Raw genomic sequence first — 21,560 nt, forward strand, 5'->3', positions numbered from 1 at the left:
TCTGAGGACCTGAAGCCCCTTTGCCTTTTCTTTTGACTGAGACGTTTGACCTGTTTTCTCACTGAGCAGAGGGGACTGTAATAACTTGCTTTTTACCTCTGAGAGATGCTGTGGGAAACACAAGTGCTAGGACCTGCCTTCCTACATGTCCTCCATCCACCTCTCCACTGTTAACCTGAGGAATTTTGTGATCCCCTCGTTGCTCTGGAGAGAATTCACCCCATGATTTCACAATACCCATCCTATTTCTCTTTTTTCCCCTCAGAAGCTCATGTATGTCCTGTCTCCTCAAACCAAGAGCCCCAGACAGCCCCGGCACTGTCCTGCTTACCGCGTCCTCTCGGGCACTGGTGCAGCCCGCCGTGCATGCGGCGGCTGGGCTGTGCCAATGCCCTGGCCGCGCTTGAGATGTCCCTGGCTCTCCCCGTCCTCCCCATGCCGCAGGACCGGCTGCCCCATGGCCTGCCCGAGACGGCTGGTCGCGGCTCCGCTCCCCGGCAACACCCTGGCGTGGGCCAGGAATGAGTAACGACACCTAGCGCAATCCCCGCCGCCCTCAACGAGCAGGTAGCTCCACCTCAGCGGGGAACAGGGGCCAGGTCTCTGTGAGTCCTCCGCAAAGCCCGCCCCTATCTAAAACCAGGGATTACGCCACCGGCTACCTCCGCGCAGCTCCGTCTATGCGATGCTGCCGCTTCTCCGTCCTGCCTCACCTCCCGCAAGCACATCTTAACCTACGGTACCAAGCGTTCCTCGCAACACCCTCTCTGCTGTTAAACGTCTTTTTATTATTGTTACTCCTTTAGGGGAAAAAAAGGGTTAAAGTGTCAAAAGCAAAACTACCGTGCGCACTGCGGTCATCTCTTTAAGCACGGGCGTTCTGTGCCGCGGACCCCGCTTGAGGTGCCCGACGGTCCATGGGTGCGCGGCAGGGGCCGGCAGCCGCGTCCGTACAGAGACTGTGTCCGGCTGCCGGCCGCGGGGTGCTGGGCTGGCTGGGGGATCCCCGCCGACTCATTCAGTCCCAGCACAAGTAGCAGGTGGCGAGGCCGGGGCGGCGGCCCGGGTGAGTGGTAGCTCGGCTCTGCGAGAGGGCACAGGCTGCTGGTCGCCGTGGTGGAGTGGCGCGGCACACTGGCGGAATAAACCTGAAGGCTGTGCTTGCCATTCAGTGGGAACTTGATAGGCTGGAGAATTGGGCGCAGAGAAACGTAATGAGGCTCAGCAAGGGCAAGTGTAAGGTACTGCACCTGGGGAGGAAGAACTCCAAGTACCAGCAGAGGTTGGGACTGATCTACTAGAGAGCATTTCGTCTGAGAAGGACCTTGGAGTATTGGTGAATGGTGGACTATGAGTTGGCAGTGTGCCCTTGCGGCCAGGAGCAACAATAATATCCTGGGAGGAGTGTGTCCAGCAGGTCGAGAGAAGCGATTTCCCCTCTTCTACTCGACCTTGGTGAGGCTACATCTGGAATACTGTATTCCAGTTCTGGGCTCCTCAGTACAAGAGAGACAAGGAAAGGGTCTGGCAGAGGACCACAAGGATCATCAGGGCTCTGGAGCATCTTTCTTGTGAGGAGAGATTGCAAGAGCTGGGCCTGTTTTAGTCTGGAAGAGAAGTCTAAGAGGGGATCTCATGAATGCATGTAAATATCTTGAAGGATGGTGGCAGGAGAATGGTGCTGGACTCTTTCAGTGGTGCCCAGTGACAGGATGAAGAGCAATGGACATAAACTAAAACACAAGAAGTTTCACCTCAACATGAGGAAGAACTTCTTTACGCTGAGGGTGGCAGAGCACTGGAACAGGCTCCCTGGAAAAGTTGTGGAGTCTCCCCTTCCTCAGAACCCTCCTGGATACGCTCCTGTATAACCTGCTCTGGGTGGCCCTACCTTGGCAGGGGGTTGGACCACATGACCGCCAGAGGTTCCTGTCAGTCCCGGCTATTATGTGCATTACGGTAGCGGCTGCACTCCTTTAGATGTACTACGGTCGGGGCGGAGGGCGGCCTCCGCGGCACCTCTCTGGTGGGGAAGATCCGGTCTAGTGGCATCTCTATGGTTCCGGATGTGGCCGCGCCGGGGGCGGGCGCGCCCTTCCCGCCCTGCCTCTCTATGGTGCCTTTCCGGGGGGAAGGGCCGGCGCCGCGCGCTTGCGTGAGCCGGGGCCGCCGCTGCCCGACCCGGTGAGCGCCGCGGCTGCCGCTGCGGAGGAAGGCGCGCGCCCCGCCCCCCTGGGCCCCCACCGCGCCGGGGGGGCCGCGCCCCCGCCCCGCTGCGCCGCTGGCACCCCCGGGGCTCCGCGGCGGCAAATGGTGGGGCCGGACGATGCCGGGGCTCCGGGCAGCGCAGCCGTGCTTCCCGCGGGCCGGCAGGAGGCGGCGGCGGAGGAGGCGGCGGAGGAGGAGGAGGACGGGGAGCGGGATGGGAGCCGGGGCTTGAGCCGGAGGAGCTGCGGGCCGGGGCAGGAGCGGCTGCTGCAGCGGTACCTGGCGGCGGGTGGGAAGCTCTGCCCGGAGAAGCCCGCCAACGGGGCCGCCTGCGCTGTGGGCCCCCGCGGGAAGATGACCAACGGGGACGTCGGCTTCCTGCTGTTGCCGCCGCCGGAGGAGCCGCCGCCGTCCCCTCGGGCAGGACGGGCCGAGACGGAGCAGGATGAGCAGGGGCTGGGGGAGGAGGAAGCGAAACTGCAGAACGGGGGCTTCCTGCCCTGCTCGCCCAGCCCGGGGGGCGGTGGCGGCGGCCCCGCGGGAATCGCTTTGGAGGAGTCGTTGAGGAACTGCCGGCTGCGGAGTGAGGCGGAGCAGCGCGGGGGGACCGTCAGCAGCTCTCCGCCGGAGGACGCCGGCAAGCGGGCGCAGGCCGCCCCCGGCGTGCGGACCTCCCGGGGAGCGGCGGAGTTCTCTGCCCTGCCTCTCGGCTTCACGGATGTGAATCTGAACTCCCGCAACACCTACGAGGTGAGCCGCCGTCGCAGCGCCCCGGATCACCTGCCGCACGGAGGGATGACTCCTGCGACACCGGCGCTGCCGCAGGAGTCCTTGGAGAGGACCCGGCGGGCTGGCATCGCCGGCGCCGGCAGCAGCTTTGCCGAGTTCTTCACCAGGTAAAGGGGCAGGCCGTGGGAAAGGTACCGGCGCGCCCGACAGCCCATCCTGGAGGTGGGACGGGGATGCCCCTCAGGGCGCGGGTTGGGCTGGGCCGGGGTGTTTGGGTTGTCCGAAAGTCCAGGTCAGCAGGGTTTGGCTGCCGGGCAGCGGTTCCAGCCCTGCCGGGCAGCGGTTCCATCCCCGACGGGCGCTTTTGCCACCGAGAAAATATTGTTACAGCGAAGAAGAGGCTTTGTGTTGGGCGTGAGGGTAACGTGATGAAGGTACTTTCGCTGCTACAAACTACACGGACTTTAAACCGGAATTTGCTTCCTGTACCAGAGCATTTTACTTTCAGAATGAACACGGTGGTACTGATGAAACTGCTGGTGAAATGCTGGTATTGGAAGCTCCTTTGGGGCGATTCTGAGAATTGGCCATGGAAGTTGAAAAGGCTCATAAAGCTCTTGCTACTTGTTGATACTGTATATACAGGTTTTTTATTCCACTGTGTGGTGTGGAAAGCTTTAAGGAATAGGCTTTGTGCCCAAATTAACTGGACTCCTGTTAAGTTTCTAGTACACCACCAAAAACTTTAGGCCATCCACCTGGGGCACTTGAAGACTGTAGCATCAGTCACTCCTTAGCATACTACACAGGAGATACATCTTGAATGTAATAGTTTCTAGCATACTCTCTGTTACTTCTGTTTGAAGAAGAGAGCAATTTTCTAACAATTTTATTTTCCAAACCCTATTATACTTACTGTGTGACAGTCACTCTGATAGAAGAGTGAGTCTCTAATACAGATTAAATCTAATAAATGAAGAATTGATGGAGGAGAAGAGAGGTTTGATCTGAAAGCAGGACCCCTGATTGAGAAATAAGCTTCTTCTGCCAGCCCTCAGGAAAGGTAGAGATGGGCTCCTGCCTGAGGATAAATATGGGGGCAGTTGCAGGGTAAATTTAATATCTCATCTTTGTTTCAAGGATGGGTTGAGAGAAGTTCCTCTATTCCAAATATTTCCTGTTAGTGTTCTTCCCTCTCACCCTTTTTTTCCCTGTTGTGTTACGTGGACTGCAGTACTTCTTCCTTTTGCCTCATTACTTGAACAGTTTGACATTGGTACTTGTTGCTTTTTGCCCCAGAGCAATAGCTTAATGATATTCTGGAGGATATTCCTCATAGAAATGCTGAATTTGGTCTGCAGTGTAAGTTGTCAGTATACACTGATGTTTGCTGTTTCCAGTGTAGGCTGGGGTAATACATGGAATAAAATTGCTTCTATCCTGGCAAAAGCTACAGTGCTGACAGTGTTTGTAGTCTCCATTTCTTAGAAAAGTGGTAATAAAACTTTCATTTTTTTTTTTGAGTAGTTAGTTCTTGTTTTCGGAACTATTTCTGACACTTTAAAAGCTTAGACTTCTCACTTTTTTTTTTAAACTGCTCAGATTCATTCAGAACTGACAGTTGCCATTTGCCATTTGTAAGTGAATTTTCGTCTAGTTCTTAGAAAGAGAATTGCCTTGGCTCTCAGTAATGAGGACTAAATTGTGTAAAAATTGCCCTGTGATTGAATGCTACAGCAACTATACCTCCTTGTGAAGCTTCTCAGCAGATGGTTGGTGGTATTTTTGAGTAGGCACAGAACCATAAATGCTGCTTCTCCATAAAGTTTAAGTAGTACCAGGTGGTTGTGTTCTATCATCAGTACTTGCTGAGAGAGAACTCATTTGTGTTTTGTCAGGATGTGTACCTGCTCCCATAGTGTATAAGAAAAGGTGCTGGATATGTTAAACACAGACAGTTCAGCGTCATGGAGCCTATTATATAGGATGTTTTGCACTTGTCATGCTCTTTGTCCAGTTTACAAACTGTCTAAATTTCTGCAGTTCCCTTTGTTTTTCCTGACAATTATAATTATATGGAAATTCTTTTAAATGGTGGGCACTTCTTGCTGTTATTTAAAAAATGAGAGAAGGCAAGGGGTAAGTCCTGCTGCCTTTGTTGTGAAACTTTCAGTGTAATTGCTGTGACCAAACAGTTTGACCAGGCAGATCTGGGTTAGGAGGCTACTGTTTCCAGCTGCTCGCTCCCAGCTCTTCAGTTCTCAGACTGGCCTGCCATGCAGTTATTGAAATGATCTGTGTTAATTGTCTATCTGCATTTCACTGAACTGGAGGAGAAAGTGATGGGGTGAGGTAGGGGAAAATGTGAGCAGCTGTCAACAGCAGCATCTTACCCGAGCTCTGCGACAGGAAGAGCAATGGTGCCCTCAAGATTGTCAGTAATAATTATTTTAAGATCATGGGAAAGTTCACATCAATGATTAAAGCTTTCTTTTTCAGGTAAGTACTAGGTGTAATATTTGGCCCTTGGATCTTAAGTTGTATCTGTGCCAAATTATTAAGCCTGTCAAATCGATGCTGACAACTTCCAACTGAAAAATAATCGTGTTTGCTGTCTTTTTGTTCTACTTCTTTGTTTCTCTCAACATGTGAACTGGGATGCCTCAAATAAATCAGAGGTATGTGGAGCAGAGTGCCGTGGCAAGGAAAAGTGCATGACTATGGTCACTTATCTCCAGTGTGCTACTGTTATGGTCAGAGCATTAGGTGGCTTCTTGAAAGTCACCTGTCACTGCTTTGTACTTCTGTTTATGATTCATAATACAATCATATATAGGCACTGTTCTTCTGGTTTGTGGTCTTGCATAGCAGCTTACAATGTTCTATTCTTGGGTTATTGGATCACTTTTGGGTAGTCCCAGCAGATTGCTGTTGGGTACAGAATGGTTCAGTGAGCAGGAATGTTGCATGCACAGTTGAATTAAAACCATGATGATTACCTGCAGTGTGCTTTATCCCTTAAAGCAGCACATACAGAGCAGAACAGTAAACCAAAAAGGGCAAGCAGCAGTGAGTATTCCAGGGCTGAGGTTAAGTCATGGTGATTCTGAACCTCTTGTAGAGATTAATTATACTTCATAGTTCTACATGTACATACCAGGCACCTTCTGAGCTTGTGTAGACATTGTTTCTTTCCAAACCATGTATTTACTGAATAAATATAGGTATCATAGAATGGTTTGGGTTGGAAGGGACATTAAAGATCATCTAGTTCCAACCCCTCTTCCGTGGGCAGGGGCACCTTCCATTAAAACAGGTTGTTCAAAGCCCTATCCAGCCTGGCCTTTGACACTTCCAGGCATGGGCATCCACAGCTTCTCTGGGCAACCTGTGCCAGTGTCTCACCACCCTCACAGGGAAGAACTTTTTCCTAATATCTAAATCTACCCTTTGTCAGTTTAAAGCTATTCCCCCTTGTTCTGTTACTACATGCCCTTGTAAAAAGCCACAGCTTTCTTGAAGGCCCACCTTCAGGTACTGTAAGGTTGCTATTGACAACAGTGGTGATACTTTGTTGTACTAAAGCACCACTTCCCCAAATACTTGTTTTCCAGAATCCGTTTAGCAAGTCTTCCTGGTAAAATTGGAAGGATTAATTCATAACTGCCACCTCTCAGAGGATTTCATGTGCTGTGAGCAGTCGCGTAAGGGGTTGTAAGCATGTGTGGTAGCTGGCACACAAATGCTTGTAAAACATGTGTTTAGTCTCATCCTTCCTTCCTTCCTTCCTCACCCAGAACAGTTGTGCTTATTGTCCAGAAATTTTGAGGAATCTTCACTTGGGGAGATGGTGGAAAGTTGAAGGGACTGATACCTGTAGGAACAAAGAACTGAGAAATTGCTGAGGCCCACATCTTTTTAAACTCCCTCTTTGTAAACACAGCAAATAGGTTCAGCAAGTAGGTAGCTCTTCAAAAGCTACTAACCTAACCCCTACAGGTAGCCTTGACTGAGACTGGAGGTTTGCAAAGCGGTTGACATCCCTGAGTATTCTTATTTGTGTACGTAGTAATGTCTCTAGATCTGTGGTTTGTATTTCAATTTATTACTAAATAGCACTGGCAGCTTTTTGTGCTATATAAGCATATACCTAGTCTACAGTTGCATCTTGTAAATGTTTAATACCAGAATCGATGTTTTTCTTTGTGTACAGAGCTTTTCTGTTTCATAAATCAGTGAAACTTAAGGGGATGTACTGTGCCGGTGTGGGGGAAAAATTCTGTTTCATGGTGTTTTGGTCAGTAATGAGTCAGGAGGAGAGTGAGCTGTCCTAGTTACCACAGATCTTCTAAACCTCGTGTCTGTGTGAAGATCAAAGAACGTGTTGATGGGGGCAGTTCATAATGCTTGGTTTATGACCTGTGCCTATACTTGGTCAGTTCTTGCTGCAGTCCTGAAAGACTTGGGTGTTTGGTTTTGATTTGGGCTTTTTTACCTTGTTCAGATTTACTAAAGAAAAAAATACAGAGTGCTTCTAATAGGTCAAAGAAATAAACTGGGAAGATAATAAAGGGAGCACAAAAAAACTTCCCCCCACGACACCCTTCACTCTTCTGTCTTTGTTAGGTGTAGGTTTTTTGCTTTCTCTAAGCAATCTTGTAACTTAAGTGAACAAGCTGATACTTATAATTGAATTACATCTGACTGGAGAAAGTGGGCAAGGGCACCTGGACCCAGATCAGTGACTAACTTCAACAGTTTTGTATTGTTTTTTTTTCCTGTTAGGCATAATTAACTTGATATAAATAGGAAAATGTATTCATATTGTCAAAACAAGAAGCTTCTCTGTAGGCTCTTCATTCACTGTTTGTGAAGAATCATTTATGAGGTTGTGTTGATGTGTTAGCCAGTTTCTGGCCCTCAGTCCTATGAATAACAAATATAATGATAGGATAAATGTAATCTCCAAAGTAAAACAAACTGTAGCAAACTTGACAAATGCTCAGCATTTTTTTCTCCCAACTTTTTAAATAACTGTGTACACAGAAAACTTTACTCAAACCTGCTGTTCATAAAAAAGGTGAAGCAAATACCCCTGCACATTTGAAGTTTCTCTTGCAAGTGCAGATTTCACTGGAGCAAATTAAATGTATATGGCAGCAGCCTCTCCAGTTCCAAGCAGTCATGAAAATGAGCAAGTCCTCAAGGTCTGAGAGTTGAAAGTGCCTATATGAGAAAGTTTTACTCCTGGTCCTCATGACGTGTAGCTTTCAGAGAGTTTTGTGTTTCTGAAAAACATTGGTGATGGTGTTCCGCTGGAAGTATGTGAGATGTTTTCCACTTATGTTATCATTTTGGCTAGGATGTCTGTTGAGTAGCAAACCAAACAGACTTTCTTATGTGGTAGTGGAACAATTGTGTGCTGATTTAACTCTGGATAGGTGCTGGATTGCTATACTGCTCCAACTTCTGCTGGCAGCCTGTCTCCACACTCCCTTCTGAAAACCTGACCAAATAAGTGTTGCTTCTAAGACCTTAGAGCATACACATAATCATCAATTTAAACTTCCCTAAGTATTATTAGCAATTTTGCTACTCTCCTTGGTAGACAGTGTAACATTCTATGTTGGTACAGATATTTGCACTGGGAGCCTTATAATCCTAATAGGATTTTTTTTGTTTGTTTATTCCTTTGGGGGTTTTGGTTTTTTGGGAGGGAGTGAAGGGGGGCTATGTGTTTTCTTCTTTTTTAAGCCAGAGAGCTGAAATTGCTGTTTAGTGTGCAACAGACTGTTGGAGTCATAGCTTGGTTTGCTCGGGACTGTTTTACAGAGGCATTTAAACTTAACCTGAAAGTATTTCCCCCTCTGCTTCATTTTGCAGAAGGCCTTTTTCATTCCTTGGTCTCTTCTACTTATTTTCTGTCATGGAATTCCTTACAGACTCTATGTTGAGCATAGTGTGACAAAGTGAATGGAATCTCTCTTCTGAATAGGGTATGACTAAAAAGGGAATGTTTTACATGGGAAACAACAACCAAAGGAGGTTGCTTTAACCACAGCTGGCCTCTAAGTAAATGGTAGTTTTATGCTTTTGCTCTTGTGGCTGTTCAATTATTCATTAGGCTATTTTGTCTTGATTGTTTAAGAAAAAAAAAACACTGAAGTTTAAGGGTTTTGGTTACATTTCATTTACATGGATGCAAAAATTATTATTCTTCCTTTCAGTTTTTGGGAACTGCTGAGATATTTATGATATAAAGCCTGTCCTCTTTTATCCCTTATTGGTCTTGTTTATTGTCAGCTGGGAAGGGACTAGCTTTGTTAACTGGGCAGTAGGCATTGCTTTAAGCTTCTCAGCCTCAAACTGTGCTATGCTTCTCAGCCTTTTTATCACTGCTTTCTAAGGAAGTAAAGTTTAGGCAGTTACTGCCTGATGTCTCTTATACTGCATAGACTGTTAGCCAGGGTTAGTCAAACCTTTCTGAGATTGAGAAGACTCAAGCAGAAAAATCTGACAAGTTTTTGAATAAATATTGAGCAACAGGAGGGTCTGCAAAGAGAGGCTCTGATAATTTGGCTCTGTATTGCGGAAACCAGTCAGCTGTGTGAACACCTGCAGAGTATATTGCTTCTGGCCTGACACTGGGGTAGCAGTGTGAGAGGTGAATGGATGTTGTGTGGGTGAACTTAGGACTTCAGTCAGTAGAAAACTAGGTTTGATGGTCATGGATGAGTTTATTCTTCCAGAACTTCTAAGAGCCAAACGCTCAGACTGGTGTTCCTGTAAATTCCTTACCTGTTTTCTTACCCCCTGACTGAAAATAATACCTGTAGCCTGCAGAAGGAAGCTCTTTTCAGTTTTTCTCCATCCTTTTCCAAGGTACTCCTTTATTAAGATGAAATAGGGTTCAGTTTCCATTGTTATATTTGGAGCTTTATTTAATGTGCTCTTGGGTAACTCAGAGACTCTCTTGATCATGTACTACAATAAAAGTTGCCTTGATGGCTCCCCTTGCCTAGCACAGTTCTGTCAATCTCAGATTTCCAGAATAGCCAAGCTAAGTGATTGTCTAGAAGGAGAAAAGACACCAAGAACAATGAAACATCTATAGCCCTTCTGCCTCTGTTGGAGCCACAGAAACCCAGACTTGCTGCTGCCTCTGTCACTGAGGGCTGGTTTGATGTGCTGAGGAAGATGCTATGGGAGAAGGGTATACTTTGTACATCTTGTGCTTCAAGAATAACAGTTGTTGGCACCAGCTCCTCTGCTTTCTCTAGCAGGGAGGTCTTGGCCCTGGCCAGCCTGTGGGGTCTGAGAGCTGACAAAGCTCAATCCTATCTGTATTGCTTCAGTTACCTAATGTATCTGTTTAATGTAGGATCTTGTCTGCCTTACTGCTGGGCAGTAATGAAGCTGCTTGTATGCTGGATGCCAGAAAACGTTAAAAACCCAAACAAACCATGAAAGGTATTTGGGCAGCTGATAGCTGTGAACTGGGAAGCAGTGAAGATTCCAGAACACAAAATATCTCTGCTTTGGGTGGCTGAAGGAACTGAGGATGTTTAGCCTGGAGAAAAGGAGGCTGAGGGGAGACCTTATCGTTCTTTGCAACTACCTGAAAGGAGGTTGTAGTGAGGTGGGTGTTGGTCTCTTTTCCCAGGTAACAAGTGGTACAATGAGGGGAAACAGCCTCATATTGTGCCAGGGAAGGTTTAGATTGGATATTAGGAAGAAAATTCTTCACTGAAAGGATTGTCAAGCATTGGAAAAGGCTGCCCAGGGAAGTGGTTGAGTGACCATCCCTGCAGGTATTTAAAAGACTTGCAGATGTGGTGCTTAGGGACATAGTTTACTGACAAACTTGGCAGTGTTAGGGTAACAACAGGTAACATGATTCTGTGATTCTAACTTTTTGCTGTAAACCTTGGGTGTTTTGCAGATTGCTTGCTGTTCCTCAAATTCTGCAGACAGCTGTGTGATAGATTGAGAAATTTCTTCCTTGCTTTTTACAAAACCATCAGGCAAACCAAAAGGAATTGGGCTCATACACATTAATAGCTTCTGTCTAACAGATCAGAAGTGGATTCTTGCATTTTGTAATATTTCTGCAAATTTATTGCTGAAGCAGTGACATAAAATATACCATGAATTGCTAACCACAGCAGAAACCTGATATATGGAGTGGCTACGCAAGCAGTGCAGTAGTATTTTGTAGTACTATGTTACCTGATTGAGTAGTCAGCATACACTTTGTTCAGGACCAGAAAGGAAGAACATTAACTGAGGTTCAGCTAGGCAGGTCAGAGTAGTAAGCATCGACAACTCATAGGACAGTCTTCAAAATAAAACTTTGCCTCATCTTTGATCTTACTGTTCACAGACTTGTAGGCTGTGTCAAAGGCTGGAAATCTTTCTTTCTCATCTTTGTCTTGAAAATGTGTATAGTATGGGAACATGTGGACTATAGGTTTAGTGATTGCTTTGATAAAGATGGTGACTTTTGTCTTAACCAAAAGTGAGTCAGTCATTACTAGAACAATGTTAAGTAGTTTGCTTCATTAGGTTGTACTTTTGCCAAGGTATCTTGGTGAGCCGATTGAAGAATTTGCTGTTGTCAGGAAACTGAGGGAATGTGTCTTCCCTGCTTCTGGTATATATTTGATCCTCTGTGAGATACTGTAGCTCACTAAGCCAGGAAGTGAAAAAATGTGGATAGCTTTCTGTGGGATTAGTGAGTTTAATTGACTTGCAAGGTATGGCAAGTCTCTGAATAGATGCAGCATAAGGGAGTGTGGAACATTAATGGTGCAAAGAAAAGAATTGGCTGGAAAGAATTGGAAAAGTGGAGCTGAAACAGCTTGGCCATTTTGTGTGTGTGGGGAGGAGCACTGTTTTCATTAGAGTGAACACTGATTCACTGATTTCATTCACTGTGTTCAAACAAAATTCACTGTTTTCATGTTGCTGGTTAATCAGCTCTGGCTTTGTTGGAGTAGATATCCATGGCCATGCACAAAAGAGTAGAACATCTGTAGTCAACTGGTAGAAATTCTCCACTTCTTGCAGCTGTGATCTAGAATTTTGTTTTGATTCTGTGGGCAAGTGAGGTTTGGTTATTGTAGATTCACCATAATGTTAGATGTAATGTCAAAATAGCTGCTGAACTGCCTGATTAAATATGAGAATGATAGTCTAGCTTGGCATAGAGCGTCATTTTGCTAATTCACTTTGAAAAGTAAAGGTGACACCACACTATTTTCCTTTAGTCTTTTTGTATCTGAGCATTTCAAAGTGTAACCCTGTATGTTACCTTGTGTATGTGCTTGCTTACATATGCTTTTGAATGTTTAAGCCTGTTTGTAAAGCTAACCTGTGCAGCTGCTCTTTAGGAGTATAAGAGTAGACTGTTAAAGACTGTTTACCAGTAATTGTTCTGTACAGTATGTTCTGTAATAGTGCTAAATGCTTTTAACTCTTAAAACTTCTCAAGTGTTTGTGTACCTGTATTAAAACCTTCTGTAAAGCCTCTTTGGGACTGGTATCAGTTAGGAGCTTGAGCAGTAGGGCTAATCTAATTTAGTCTCTTCAGTGCAGTTCCACAGTAGTTCTTTTAGTCTTTGTGTCTTCTCTAAGAGACCAGAAACCTTCTCTACCTTCAGTCCTTAGCATCTACTCCTTTACAGTTCATAAACTTTCAGGTATACCCAATTGTAGCTGAGGGTTTAGTTTGTGAATAATATCAATGGAAATGCCATTAAAAAGGAAAAAAAATACTGCAAGCTTGGTTTTGCTGAAGAAGCATATTCTTCTGATCAGGATTCTTTTTCTTTTCCTAATTTTTTTTTTTTTAGAGGGAGGAGGGGAAACCCAAAAGTTGCTTATATAGCACTTAAGACTATAGAGTATTATACATGGAAACATCAAACTCCGTTTGGAGGGGATTGTTTGGGATATTCTTTGGCTTGTCTTGGTGTGAGAGGAAGGGTAGATCTTTGTACTGCTAAAAGATATTAAAACTACAAACATCCCATGACAGGTCTATGTGTGAGAGTAACAAAGTGTAAGGAGAAGCTTGCGTTTAACTTCTTGTAGCAAGGTGGTAGAAGAGGTGAACTGTAAAATCCGTCTGGTCACCTCTCCTCCAGTATAGGGCAGAGCTTGGAAACTTATGCTCAGAGCAGCATTATAAATGCATTGCATCAAAACAGACTGATGTTATTCTAAGTTATTGAAACTAAAAATTTAGAATGTGTAATAAATTATAAATGTATTTTATTAGTATTTTGTTCTAAATCTCCATGTTAAGAATTTTAAACTAAACCTAAATACATTTGCATATTAACTACCTAATTAAGGTTGAAATGTGGAAGTAAAGGGTAAGTTGAAAAGCATGTCTATAATGTAGGGGTATTTGCTCTTTATGTTCATGTCACTTTTCTAGCTATAACTAATAACGTGAGAAGACACATGTGAAAATCAGCAAATAGCTCCTAGGCAATGTCATATAATTCAAATCTAAAATAATTGGGAAGCAGTAATACCCTATCCATTGGTCTAAAATAATTACTGTCTGCACTCTGAACACATTAGTTTTGAGATAATTTTTTGGTCAATTCCTACAAATTTTGTACTGTATATAAACAGTTTAAAATGTAGAAATAGAATCATACTTTCTGTTGCTCTGCAAGCTTTGTAAGTGGCTAACCAAAAAGGTTTTATTTCCTTTTAATGATTCATTATTTATGCTTAGAGTTGAGTTACATTTGTTTCTGTATGTAAATTATTGAGAAGTCTTGTTTGAAGCAGAGGAGCTAATTGTGTATAATCAGGCAATGTGTTTTCTACTGTAATTTCCAAATTGTTGCACACAAGACCTTAACAGAATGGACAAGACTTGAGTATGATGAAAAAATCTTTTGTGTTCTTAAGCGGCTTTTGCATTTTGCACATGACAAAAACATGACATAAAAAATGCCAATGTGAATGTAATAATTCCTGTTATATGATCACTAACAGTCATGAAGGAATATGGAATCACAGGTTTGCAGGGGTCTTCAGAATTAGTGCAGACTCTTCTGTAAGTATGGGTTTAAGTCAAAATGATTAATTTTAATGCTATACCAGTAGAAATGCATCGATAATAATTCATGGGACATCTTCTAACTCTTCAATGATACAGCTCTTTAGATAAAGATACATAAGTAGTTTCTTTATCAATTTGTCTTTCAGCTAATGCAAATTTTAGCAAATTTCAAATGTAGACCTGTTTTATGTGCATAGGAAGTTTATTTAAAAATTAGCATAGGGATGAAGCAAGACCAGGCTGTATGCATAAGAAGAACTCTAATCTTTTTGGAGATGCAAGATCGGTTGCATTGAAACACATACACAGTTTTAAATGAGTTTTACTACGTATTCCTGAGGTTTTATTGGAATCAATGGATTTTTTAATGCAGTTTAATTATTGCAGAGAAATGCAGCTACTGGGTTTTTAAACTGCATCTTTTAATTATTTAAAAAAAACAAGCAAAAATCTATGTTGCTTTTTGTCTAACTCAGTGCTCATTTGTCACATTAATTCCATGCTGGATTCCCCTTCTAAGCCTTTGTGGTTCCGTGAAGACAAGTTACATGCAGTAGAATAAGGATGCTTTGATGTGATTCTGATTCCTTCCTGTTTGTCTTGCTTGCCTGCAGTTAACATGAGACAGTTGTCTTCTATGTGGTGTCTAATAATGGGAACTAGATGCTTAATAAAAAGGAAAATATAATCAGACCTCACTTCCTTTGTTGGTTCTTGTAGCTTTCAAATCTTTACTCGGTGCTTTCCTGTTATCATAGATCTTGAAAAGTGAATGCAATGAGAAGAAATGATTGTTGATTGAAAATGACAGCAAACCAGATTATGTGTGTAAATTAAGACAGAAAAAAATGTTTTAACAGTAAGGTGTTTTTTTTTAAAGAAGTAATTTTTAGTAATCTAGCTTACTGGTCACATGTTGGAGCTATTTTATTTGTAGATCAGTAAGTAAATATTGAGCAAGGTTGATGTTACCTTGTAAGGGAAATAAATTAGAAAATAGTAGTCTAGCTTTCAGCATCAAGTTTTAAACACAGTATTCGTTTATTTCTAAGATAACCATGACTTCTGAATATTTTATTTGAAAAACCAAAAATTTCTGTGGTTCCAGACTTCACGTTTTGCAAGGATTGCTTTCCAGGGATGCCCACAATTTTTTGGTTAATTATCTTTGAGGTTGCTATGCCTTTCAAAAATCTGATTGCAGCTGCATTGCTAGACTCACTGGCTAAACAGTTAGAATGGCTTTCTAGGCTAAAAATACTTTCAAGTCACAAAACTACTTCAATAATGCAGAGTCAGCTATACTCCTCAGGTCTGCATTTCAATTTGCCATCTTTCAACTTAGCTGCATTTCACAGATTTCTAGACTACTATTTTATTTTTCCTTTGTAGTTCTAACATAATTCATGCTGCTTCTTCTCAACCAGGTTAGAATAGCTGGGCTACCAGATGACTTCATTTAGTCCTGTGGCATTCCAAGCTGGGGGTGACACTTTGCAGTTATTGCTTAATGCACGGGTTTAAATTCTACAGGTTACATTTTGATGGAGTGGAGATGGTAAGTCAGGATCTAGATCTTGTTTTCAAGCTAGAAGACTAAGGGCAGATATAGGCTTATGAATGCTGTTTCAAAGCGTTAAGAATGCTGGACTCAAATGGGAGTTTTAGGGGAAAAATGGGAAGTAAAAGTTGATTGCTTCCAACAAGGCAGTATTACATCTCAACAACATAAGAGCTCTGAATCACTGGAAGTGATTCTTCTGGCAGGCTTCTTTGAGGCTGAAAGTTAAGATTGGAAACCCAAGGATGTGCATTTGGAGTGGGAAGGAAAGCAAATTCAGGTTTTGTTTGGATGCAGAAAAGAGCAAAATATTTTTAGCCTGTTCTTAGTGGTGCACAGTGGAGTTGTAGAAAGGGAAAATTCATGTGTGTAATCTTCAAAAGAAAGAGCTGTAGCAAGAGGACGTCTGGCTTGGAACTAAATTTGAGTTTGACGTTTTTTTGCCAAACAGAAAACTACCGCAAGACTACTTGGTCTTGTGGAGAGATGAGTTAGTTATACCTAGAAGCAGAGTACTGGAGTTGTATCTAGCCTGGTGCCTTTCCTACCTGCTGATGTTCATGGGTGCTACTATTTGAAGCATTTCAGCTTTCTTTGAGTGGCTGATGTACAAATATGGCAACCCAATATCTAGTCTGGTGTTGGATGAAAATAAGATCAAGCTTGAAGTAAATGTCTCTCATATTTTTAACTGACTTCCTCTAAGACTTGGAAATCTCTCATCCTCTTGTGCTGGCATATAGGTAGCTCAAAAAGTGGAAACAAGTCTTGTGTTCACTTTTTTTGGGGGGAAACCAAAACCCCAAAGTAAACAAAAGAAATCCTGTTAAAATAGCAAGTTTCACTTACCCCCTTCTGAGACTCATTTCTGGCTGCATTTAATGGTCACTAATTTATATTAAACAGCAACAAAAAAGTGTTTTGAAAAGCAAAAGCAGAGTGGAAACAAACAATTGCATTACTGGAATATCACATGAATGTCACCTGTGGAAATGGTTAACATCTTTGAATTACTGTACCATAAGTGTGGTTAAACCTTTGCCTAGAGTACCATGGGCGCAGGCAGGAATAGTTGAAGGAATGTTGTTAAAGAAGAAAACTGCCGCTTGTAACTGTTACTACAGCTGCAGTTGTGTGGTCAGATCCCATAGGTTTTTGTATAACGTAATCCAAACCATGTTAGGTATAGATGTATTGGTATGTGCTAGTAGTGGCTTATTCTGTGTTGCTTCAGTTACTTTTCAAGCTTTTCAGTGCACCTACTGAGACATTTTTGAGTGTCATTTGAGAGTGTTAGTATGTGTTCTAGTGTGGTTATATAAAACTAGCAGGGGAAAAATACCCTTGCGGCTTTTCCACTGGGCTTTTGTAAACTTGAGCTCAATTCAGTGAACTAATTTAATACTGCTATCCCACAGGCCCTTTCAAAAGAAAGCATTATTCAGTTGTAAAGTGTAAGCTTCTTTTTAAGGAATTCTGAAGTTTTCAAATAGCATTTTGGTACAGAATCCCCAAATCCATTGACTTTTCAGTCCATCTCAATGGATGAATTTTTGTGGGATCAGTGAAACTCATGAATATTCCAAGCAGCAACAAATATATCAAATCTAGTACACTTCCTGCAATTCAGTGAATACAACTTGTAAGCATTCACAGATGCTGTTCTTTAACAGGGGTTTTGTAAGGCTTTACTGTTGTCAACAGCACATCAGATGTGATACTGTTAGCTGCCAAAACAATGTATTAAAAGTGTCTTTCCATCTTCAGCAAAGCTTATTTGTAAACCTCCCATTAATTTCCCCTGAATTAGAACGCCTATGTGAGGTTTATTCTGGCATGATATGAAGTTTGACCAGCTTTTTGCCTTCACAAGAAACAGACTTCAGTGAGTATCTGCTCAATAAAAGTAAAATAGTATGTTTTCATTTGTGCATTCATAAAAAGTGAAACAAGCCTTTGCTTAATTCAGTACACCAAAGAATATCAACACCCCACCTTCCCCCTTCCCCCTCCTTATCCTGCCTAAGTTTCATTATGATGGGGACTATGTTCTGGAAAGTTTTTTTTAATGTTATATTTGTTTAAAAAGAATTAAGAATAAAATCTTGTAAGAGCCGTGAGCATGCCTAAGTCTATTAAACAGAAATCTTAATGAAAACCTTCTGAGTATCTACATGGTTTTTGTTTTCAGTCTGCCAGCTTCCTGGTTAATCACAAACCAGCTTTGACATAGTGACAGATTGCTGTCAGTGTTAAGGGCATGCGTCTTTCAGCTTCCACAGGTGCTAGAAGCAGTGGAGCTGAACTGCCAGGTAATCCTGGTGGTATTCCATAGTATGTGCAGAAACCAGATGGTTATTGCTATCCATGAAGTCAGGATGCATGAGCTATTTTGTATGTCAAGAATGGAACTCCAGAATATACCTTCTTCATACCCGCTTTTGGGGAAAATAATTGTCCTCCAATTAGGCTCAAATGCAGCTGCTGCAGTAGCTGCTGATTTAAGGGCAAGGCTGTAATGTAGTTTTTTGTTTGGATGGACTTGTTTATTTCACTAATTGTACACAGTTCTGGGATTTACTGAGGACAGTGCCTTTTAAAGATGTTGGTACCATGGCTTATTCATAAGCCTTCCTTCCCAGTCACGTGTCAGAAACCACTAGCTTGGTGTTCTGTGTGCTTACTTTGTTCCCACCAGGGAAACTTACAATATCTTAGTTCATCCCTGTGGAAGCAGAGTTGTGGGATGCAAGGATCAGAACCTTATATTAATTAAGCTATTATTAATAACAACAGCTTGATTCCATTAATGATAGGTAACTATTAATAGAGTACAAGCAATTATTCCCAAATACCCTCACTCAGTTACTGCTATAGGAGAGTCTTGGTGTTTGGAGTTTCTCTGTTCTCCTGGATTCCACATGAATGCTAGTCTGGAGCTTAGCAGTTCTTGGGAGACTTCCATGATTTATCAGCATCTGCTGCTTCTCTACAGCTTGCTATTTTCTGGTGGCTAGATCTTCAACTGTACACAAGTATCTGTAGAGTCCATTAACACAAACTTGCACAGAAGGGATTTTTGTGACAGACATTTGCTTGTTTCCCAAACAACAAAAAACATTCTGGGAACTGAAAAGATAGTTTGTATTTGAAAGCTATACAGTGTCTGACAAACACTAACAGTTTATAATTGTAAAACTGTGCTGCCTGGCTAGAAACCCTGACAACACTGGAATTTAAGAGCAACTTTGTACTTTACAGATCCATTGTGGTTGTTGAAGCATGCTATTTCATCTGGGCAAAGACAAGAGGCACTTTTCTTGTGCACAAACATTACTGCGTTCATTTTGAGAAGAAAATGTATTTTAAAATAAAGCAAATGGTTTAAGTGAAGAGTAAACCTGGGGATCTCTCTTTCAGAGGAGGAGTGTGAACATGCAAGGTTTGCTAGTTAGCACTGCACAAAAATATCTTCAGATGAAAATGCTCCATATTCTGTTTGCTCAGAGGTCAGCTTGTAAGCATCTTGAGAAATAACCTTACAGACTACTGAAGCTTTAATCCTGTTACTAACTTTCTGGAAAGTAAATTTCAATATTTAGAATAAGTGTGCTGCTTTCATTTTCAAAGCTGTCATACATAGCATGCTCTGTGGGAGCTTGTAGTTGGAGTCAAATAGTACAGCTGTATATCTAGCCAAATGGTTTCTAATATGATCTTATGATTGTTGGCTTTCTAAGAAGTAACGGAGCAGTACGATCATCTGGCTGTTTGAGTGTAATTGCTTTAGGCAGTGGAAAAGGTCATCTACTAAACTGAAGCTGTGTGCGTGTGCCCTGGTTTTCTAGTCCATGCTTATGGAAGTTGAAGGTTGCAGAAAATGTTAGCAGAAGCAGTAGTTCACTATTTTTTATATATATATAATTTGCGCAGTGATTTCCAGCTATTTTCTTTTCAGTCTCCGAATAGCTCTGTAAGATGCACTAAAACAAACCACAGACAAAAGCCTGAGAGCTGTTGCATGCTGCTAACTTACATGTAAGAAAATATCTGGTATTACTGAAAGAGCTTGGATATTGCATAAAGTACCTTATAATGCAGAGGTAAAATTGAGTGTTAAGTGTAAATATTAGCATCAAAGCACCTTTAAAAAGTTCCTCCACTTCAAGTTAATAATCTTAAAAGTATAAGAGAAAGATGAGGTAGCACACTATGTATTTGCTGAGACATCTCTGCAGTGGTGGTCTTGGTTTAAAGAAATGTATGTGGGTACAAATATAATTTGTTTATATGTTTATAACAAAAAGAAAACTCTCTTCTCTTTTCAGAAATTTTTTCACTAAAAGGACAAAGGAACTCAAACCTGCTGCCCAAAGTGCTCCTGGTTGGAAGTTGTTTGGAAAAGTGCCACCCAGGGAAAACCTTCCAAAAGATTCCAAAATTATTCAGCAGGTGAGTAAACATCACACAACTCTAGGTACAAAACTTGTAAAAATTAATGCATAGGTATTGCAGTTCTCTGCTGTTTATCTTCGTGTTGTTACTATACAACTGTAGAGTGCTCTGGGAAGTATTTGTGTAAAGAATAGTAGTTACTGAGCTTGAGTTTTATAATTTTCTAGTACATTCTTCAGTGCACTTCTTATAAAAAGGTGATGTGTGTTCAAAAAGTGTTTAAGCTGTTCAAGAAAAAAATTGGAACTTGTATTAATTTCCTGTAAAAACTGCCCTATTTAATGTGATATGCTGCTTTATTTTATTATTTTTTTTAATAGTAAAGTGATTGTGAAATACTATTTTTTAAATCTAATTCATCTTTGCGTAGTCCTTCTTGCCCAGAAGACTTTCTGTCCGGGTGACTTAGTGACTGGGTAACTGGAGCAGCAAATTGCTTAGAATTCTGAAACATGTAATCTTGTTTCATTTAGACTTTCAATCTTACTCAAGATGTTTTTGTTTCAAAATAGTAATGTAAGTTGAACTTGTTTTGGAGTTACTGGGGTACTACAGAAAGGTAATTCTGATTTCCTTCCTCAAATACGCAGTTGGACTTAATGTATGCATTCCTGGGGAGCCTGTCTTTAATTTGGTAAAATAATAATGAAACACCATAGACTTTAAAGATGAGGAATTGGTAATATATCATTAATGTAACGTTAACATGCAGCTCTTAAGTTGAAAGATTTGTTGATATAAGAGATGTGAATATCCCTTGTGTTGGTTAAATCAGTAACTTGAATCTCTTGAGAGCTGCTTTCTCTGTCTCCTTTCTTAACATTCTCTGTAAGCTGATGTATTTGACAAGTGCAAATGGCTGTGAATGAAGCAGTGTTCAACCATCTTCTAGAAAGAGCTTCTTAGTAAAGAGGGCCTTTTGGGAGCAACTGAAGTGAAAAAGGAGGGTTCTTTTTGAAGGACTTCAGTGTAATGGGACTTGTCACACACCAAAATGTAGGGAATGATGAAATTACAGAAACTGCAATCTTGGGGGCTGGACTAGATGACCTTTAAAGGTCCCTTCTAACCTAAACTGTTCTATGATTTATGGTGAAGTAAATGGAATGTATTTTCAACATTTTCAAATACAATTTTCCTTATTTAAATGGTTTCCATTTTTGGGTGGGAGAGGGCAAGTCGTCTTAGTTTACTTGCATATGAATGCTGTTGGCCTTGTGCTAAGAAAATACTGTAGTAAAAATCCAGGTGTCTCTTTCATCCCGAGAAAAGGAGAGTATGCACAACGCTACCAGTCATAGAATCACAGAATAGTTGGGGTTGGAAAGGACCTTGAGATCATCTAGTTCCAACCCCCCTGCTGTGGGCAGGGACACCTCACACTAAACCATGTCACCCAAGTCTCTGTCCAACCTGGCCTTGAACACCACAAGGGATGGAGCACTCACAACTTCTCTGGGCAACCCATTCCAGTGCCTCACCACTCTTACAGTCATCTGCTTCCCATTTTCTAGTAATGAA

At 42.3% G+C, this 21,560-nt stretch overlaps 1 protein-coding gene across 2 annotated transcripts in view; it reads left to right on the top strand.

Annotated features, from left to right (window-relative positions):
- Positions 1 to 2,310: 2,310 nt before the first annotated feature.
- TBC1D12 (TBC1 domain family member 12) overlaps positions 2,311 to 21,560 on the top strand; it is a 46,003-nt gene continuing 26,753 nt past the window's right edge. Inside the window, exons 1-2 of one of the 2 annotated variants that reach the window (XM_034062310.1) lie at positions 2,311 to 3,104; positions 19,913 to 20,036. In XM_034062310.1, coding sequence (XP_033918201.1) covers positions 2,311 to 3,104; positions 19,913 to 20,036 — 918 coding nt within the window. The remainder of the gene's footprint in view (positions 3,105 to 19,912; positions 20,037 to 21,560) is intronic. The other variant, XM_034062311.1, reaches the window with a different exon arrangement.

The sequence above is a fragment of the Melopsittacus undulatus genome, chromosome 4, assembly GCF_012275295.1.
Source record: "Melopsittacus undulatus isolate bMelUnd1 chromosome 4, bMelUnd1.mat.Z, whole genome shotgun sequence".
Lineage (NCBI taxonomy): Eukaryota > Metazoa > Chordata > Aves > Psittaciformes > Psittaculidae > Melopsittacus > Melopsittacus undulatus.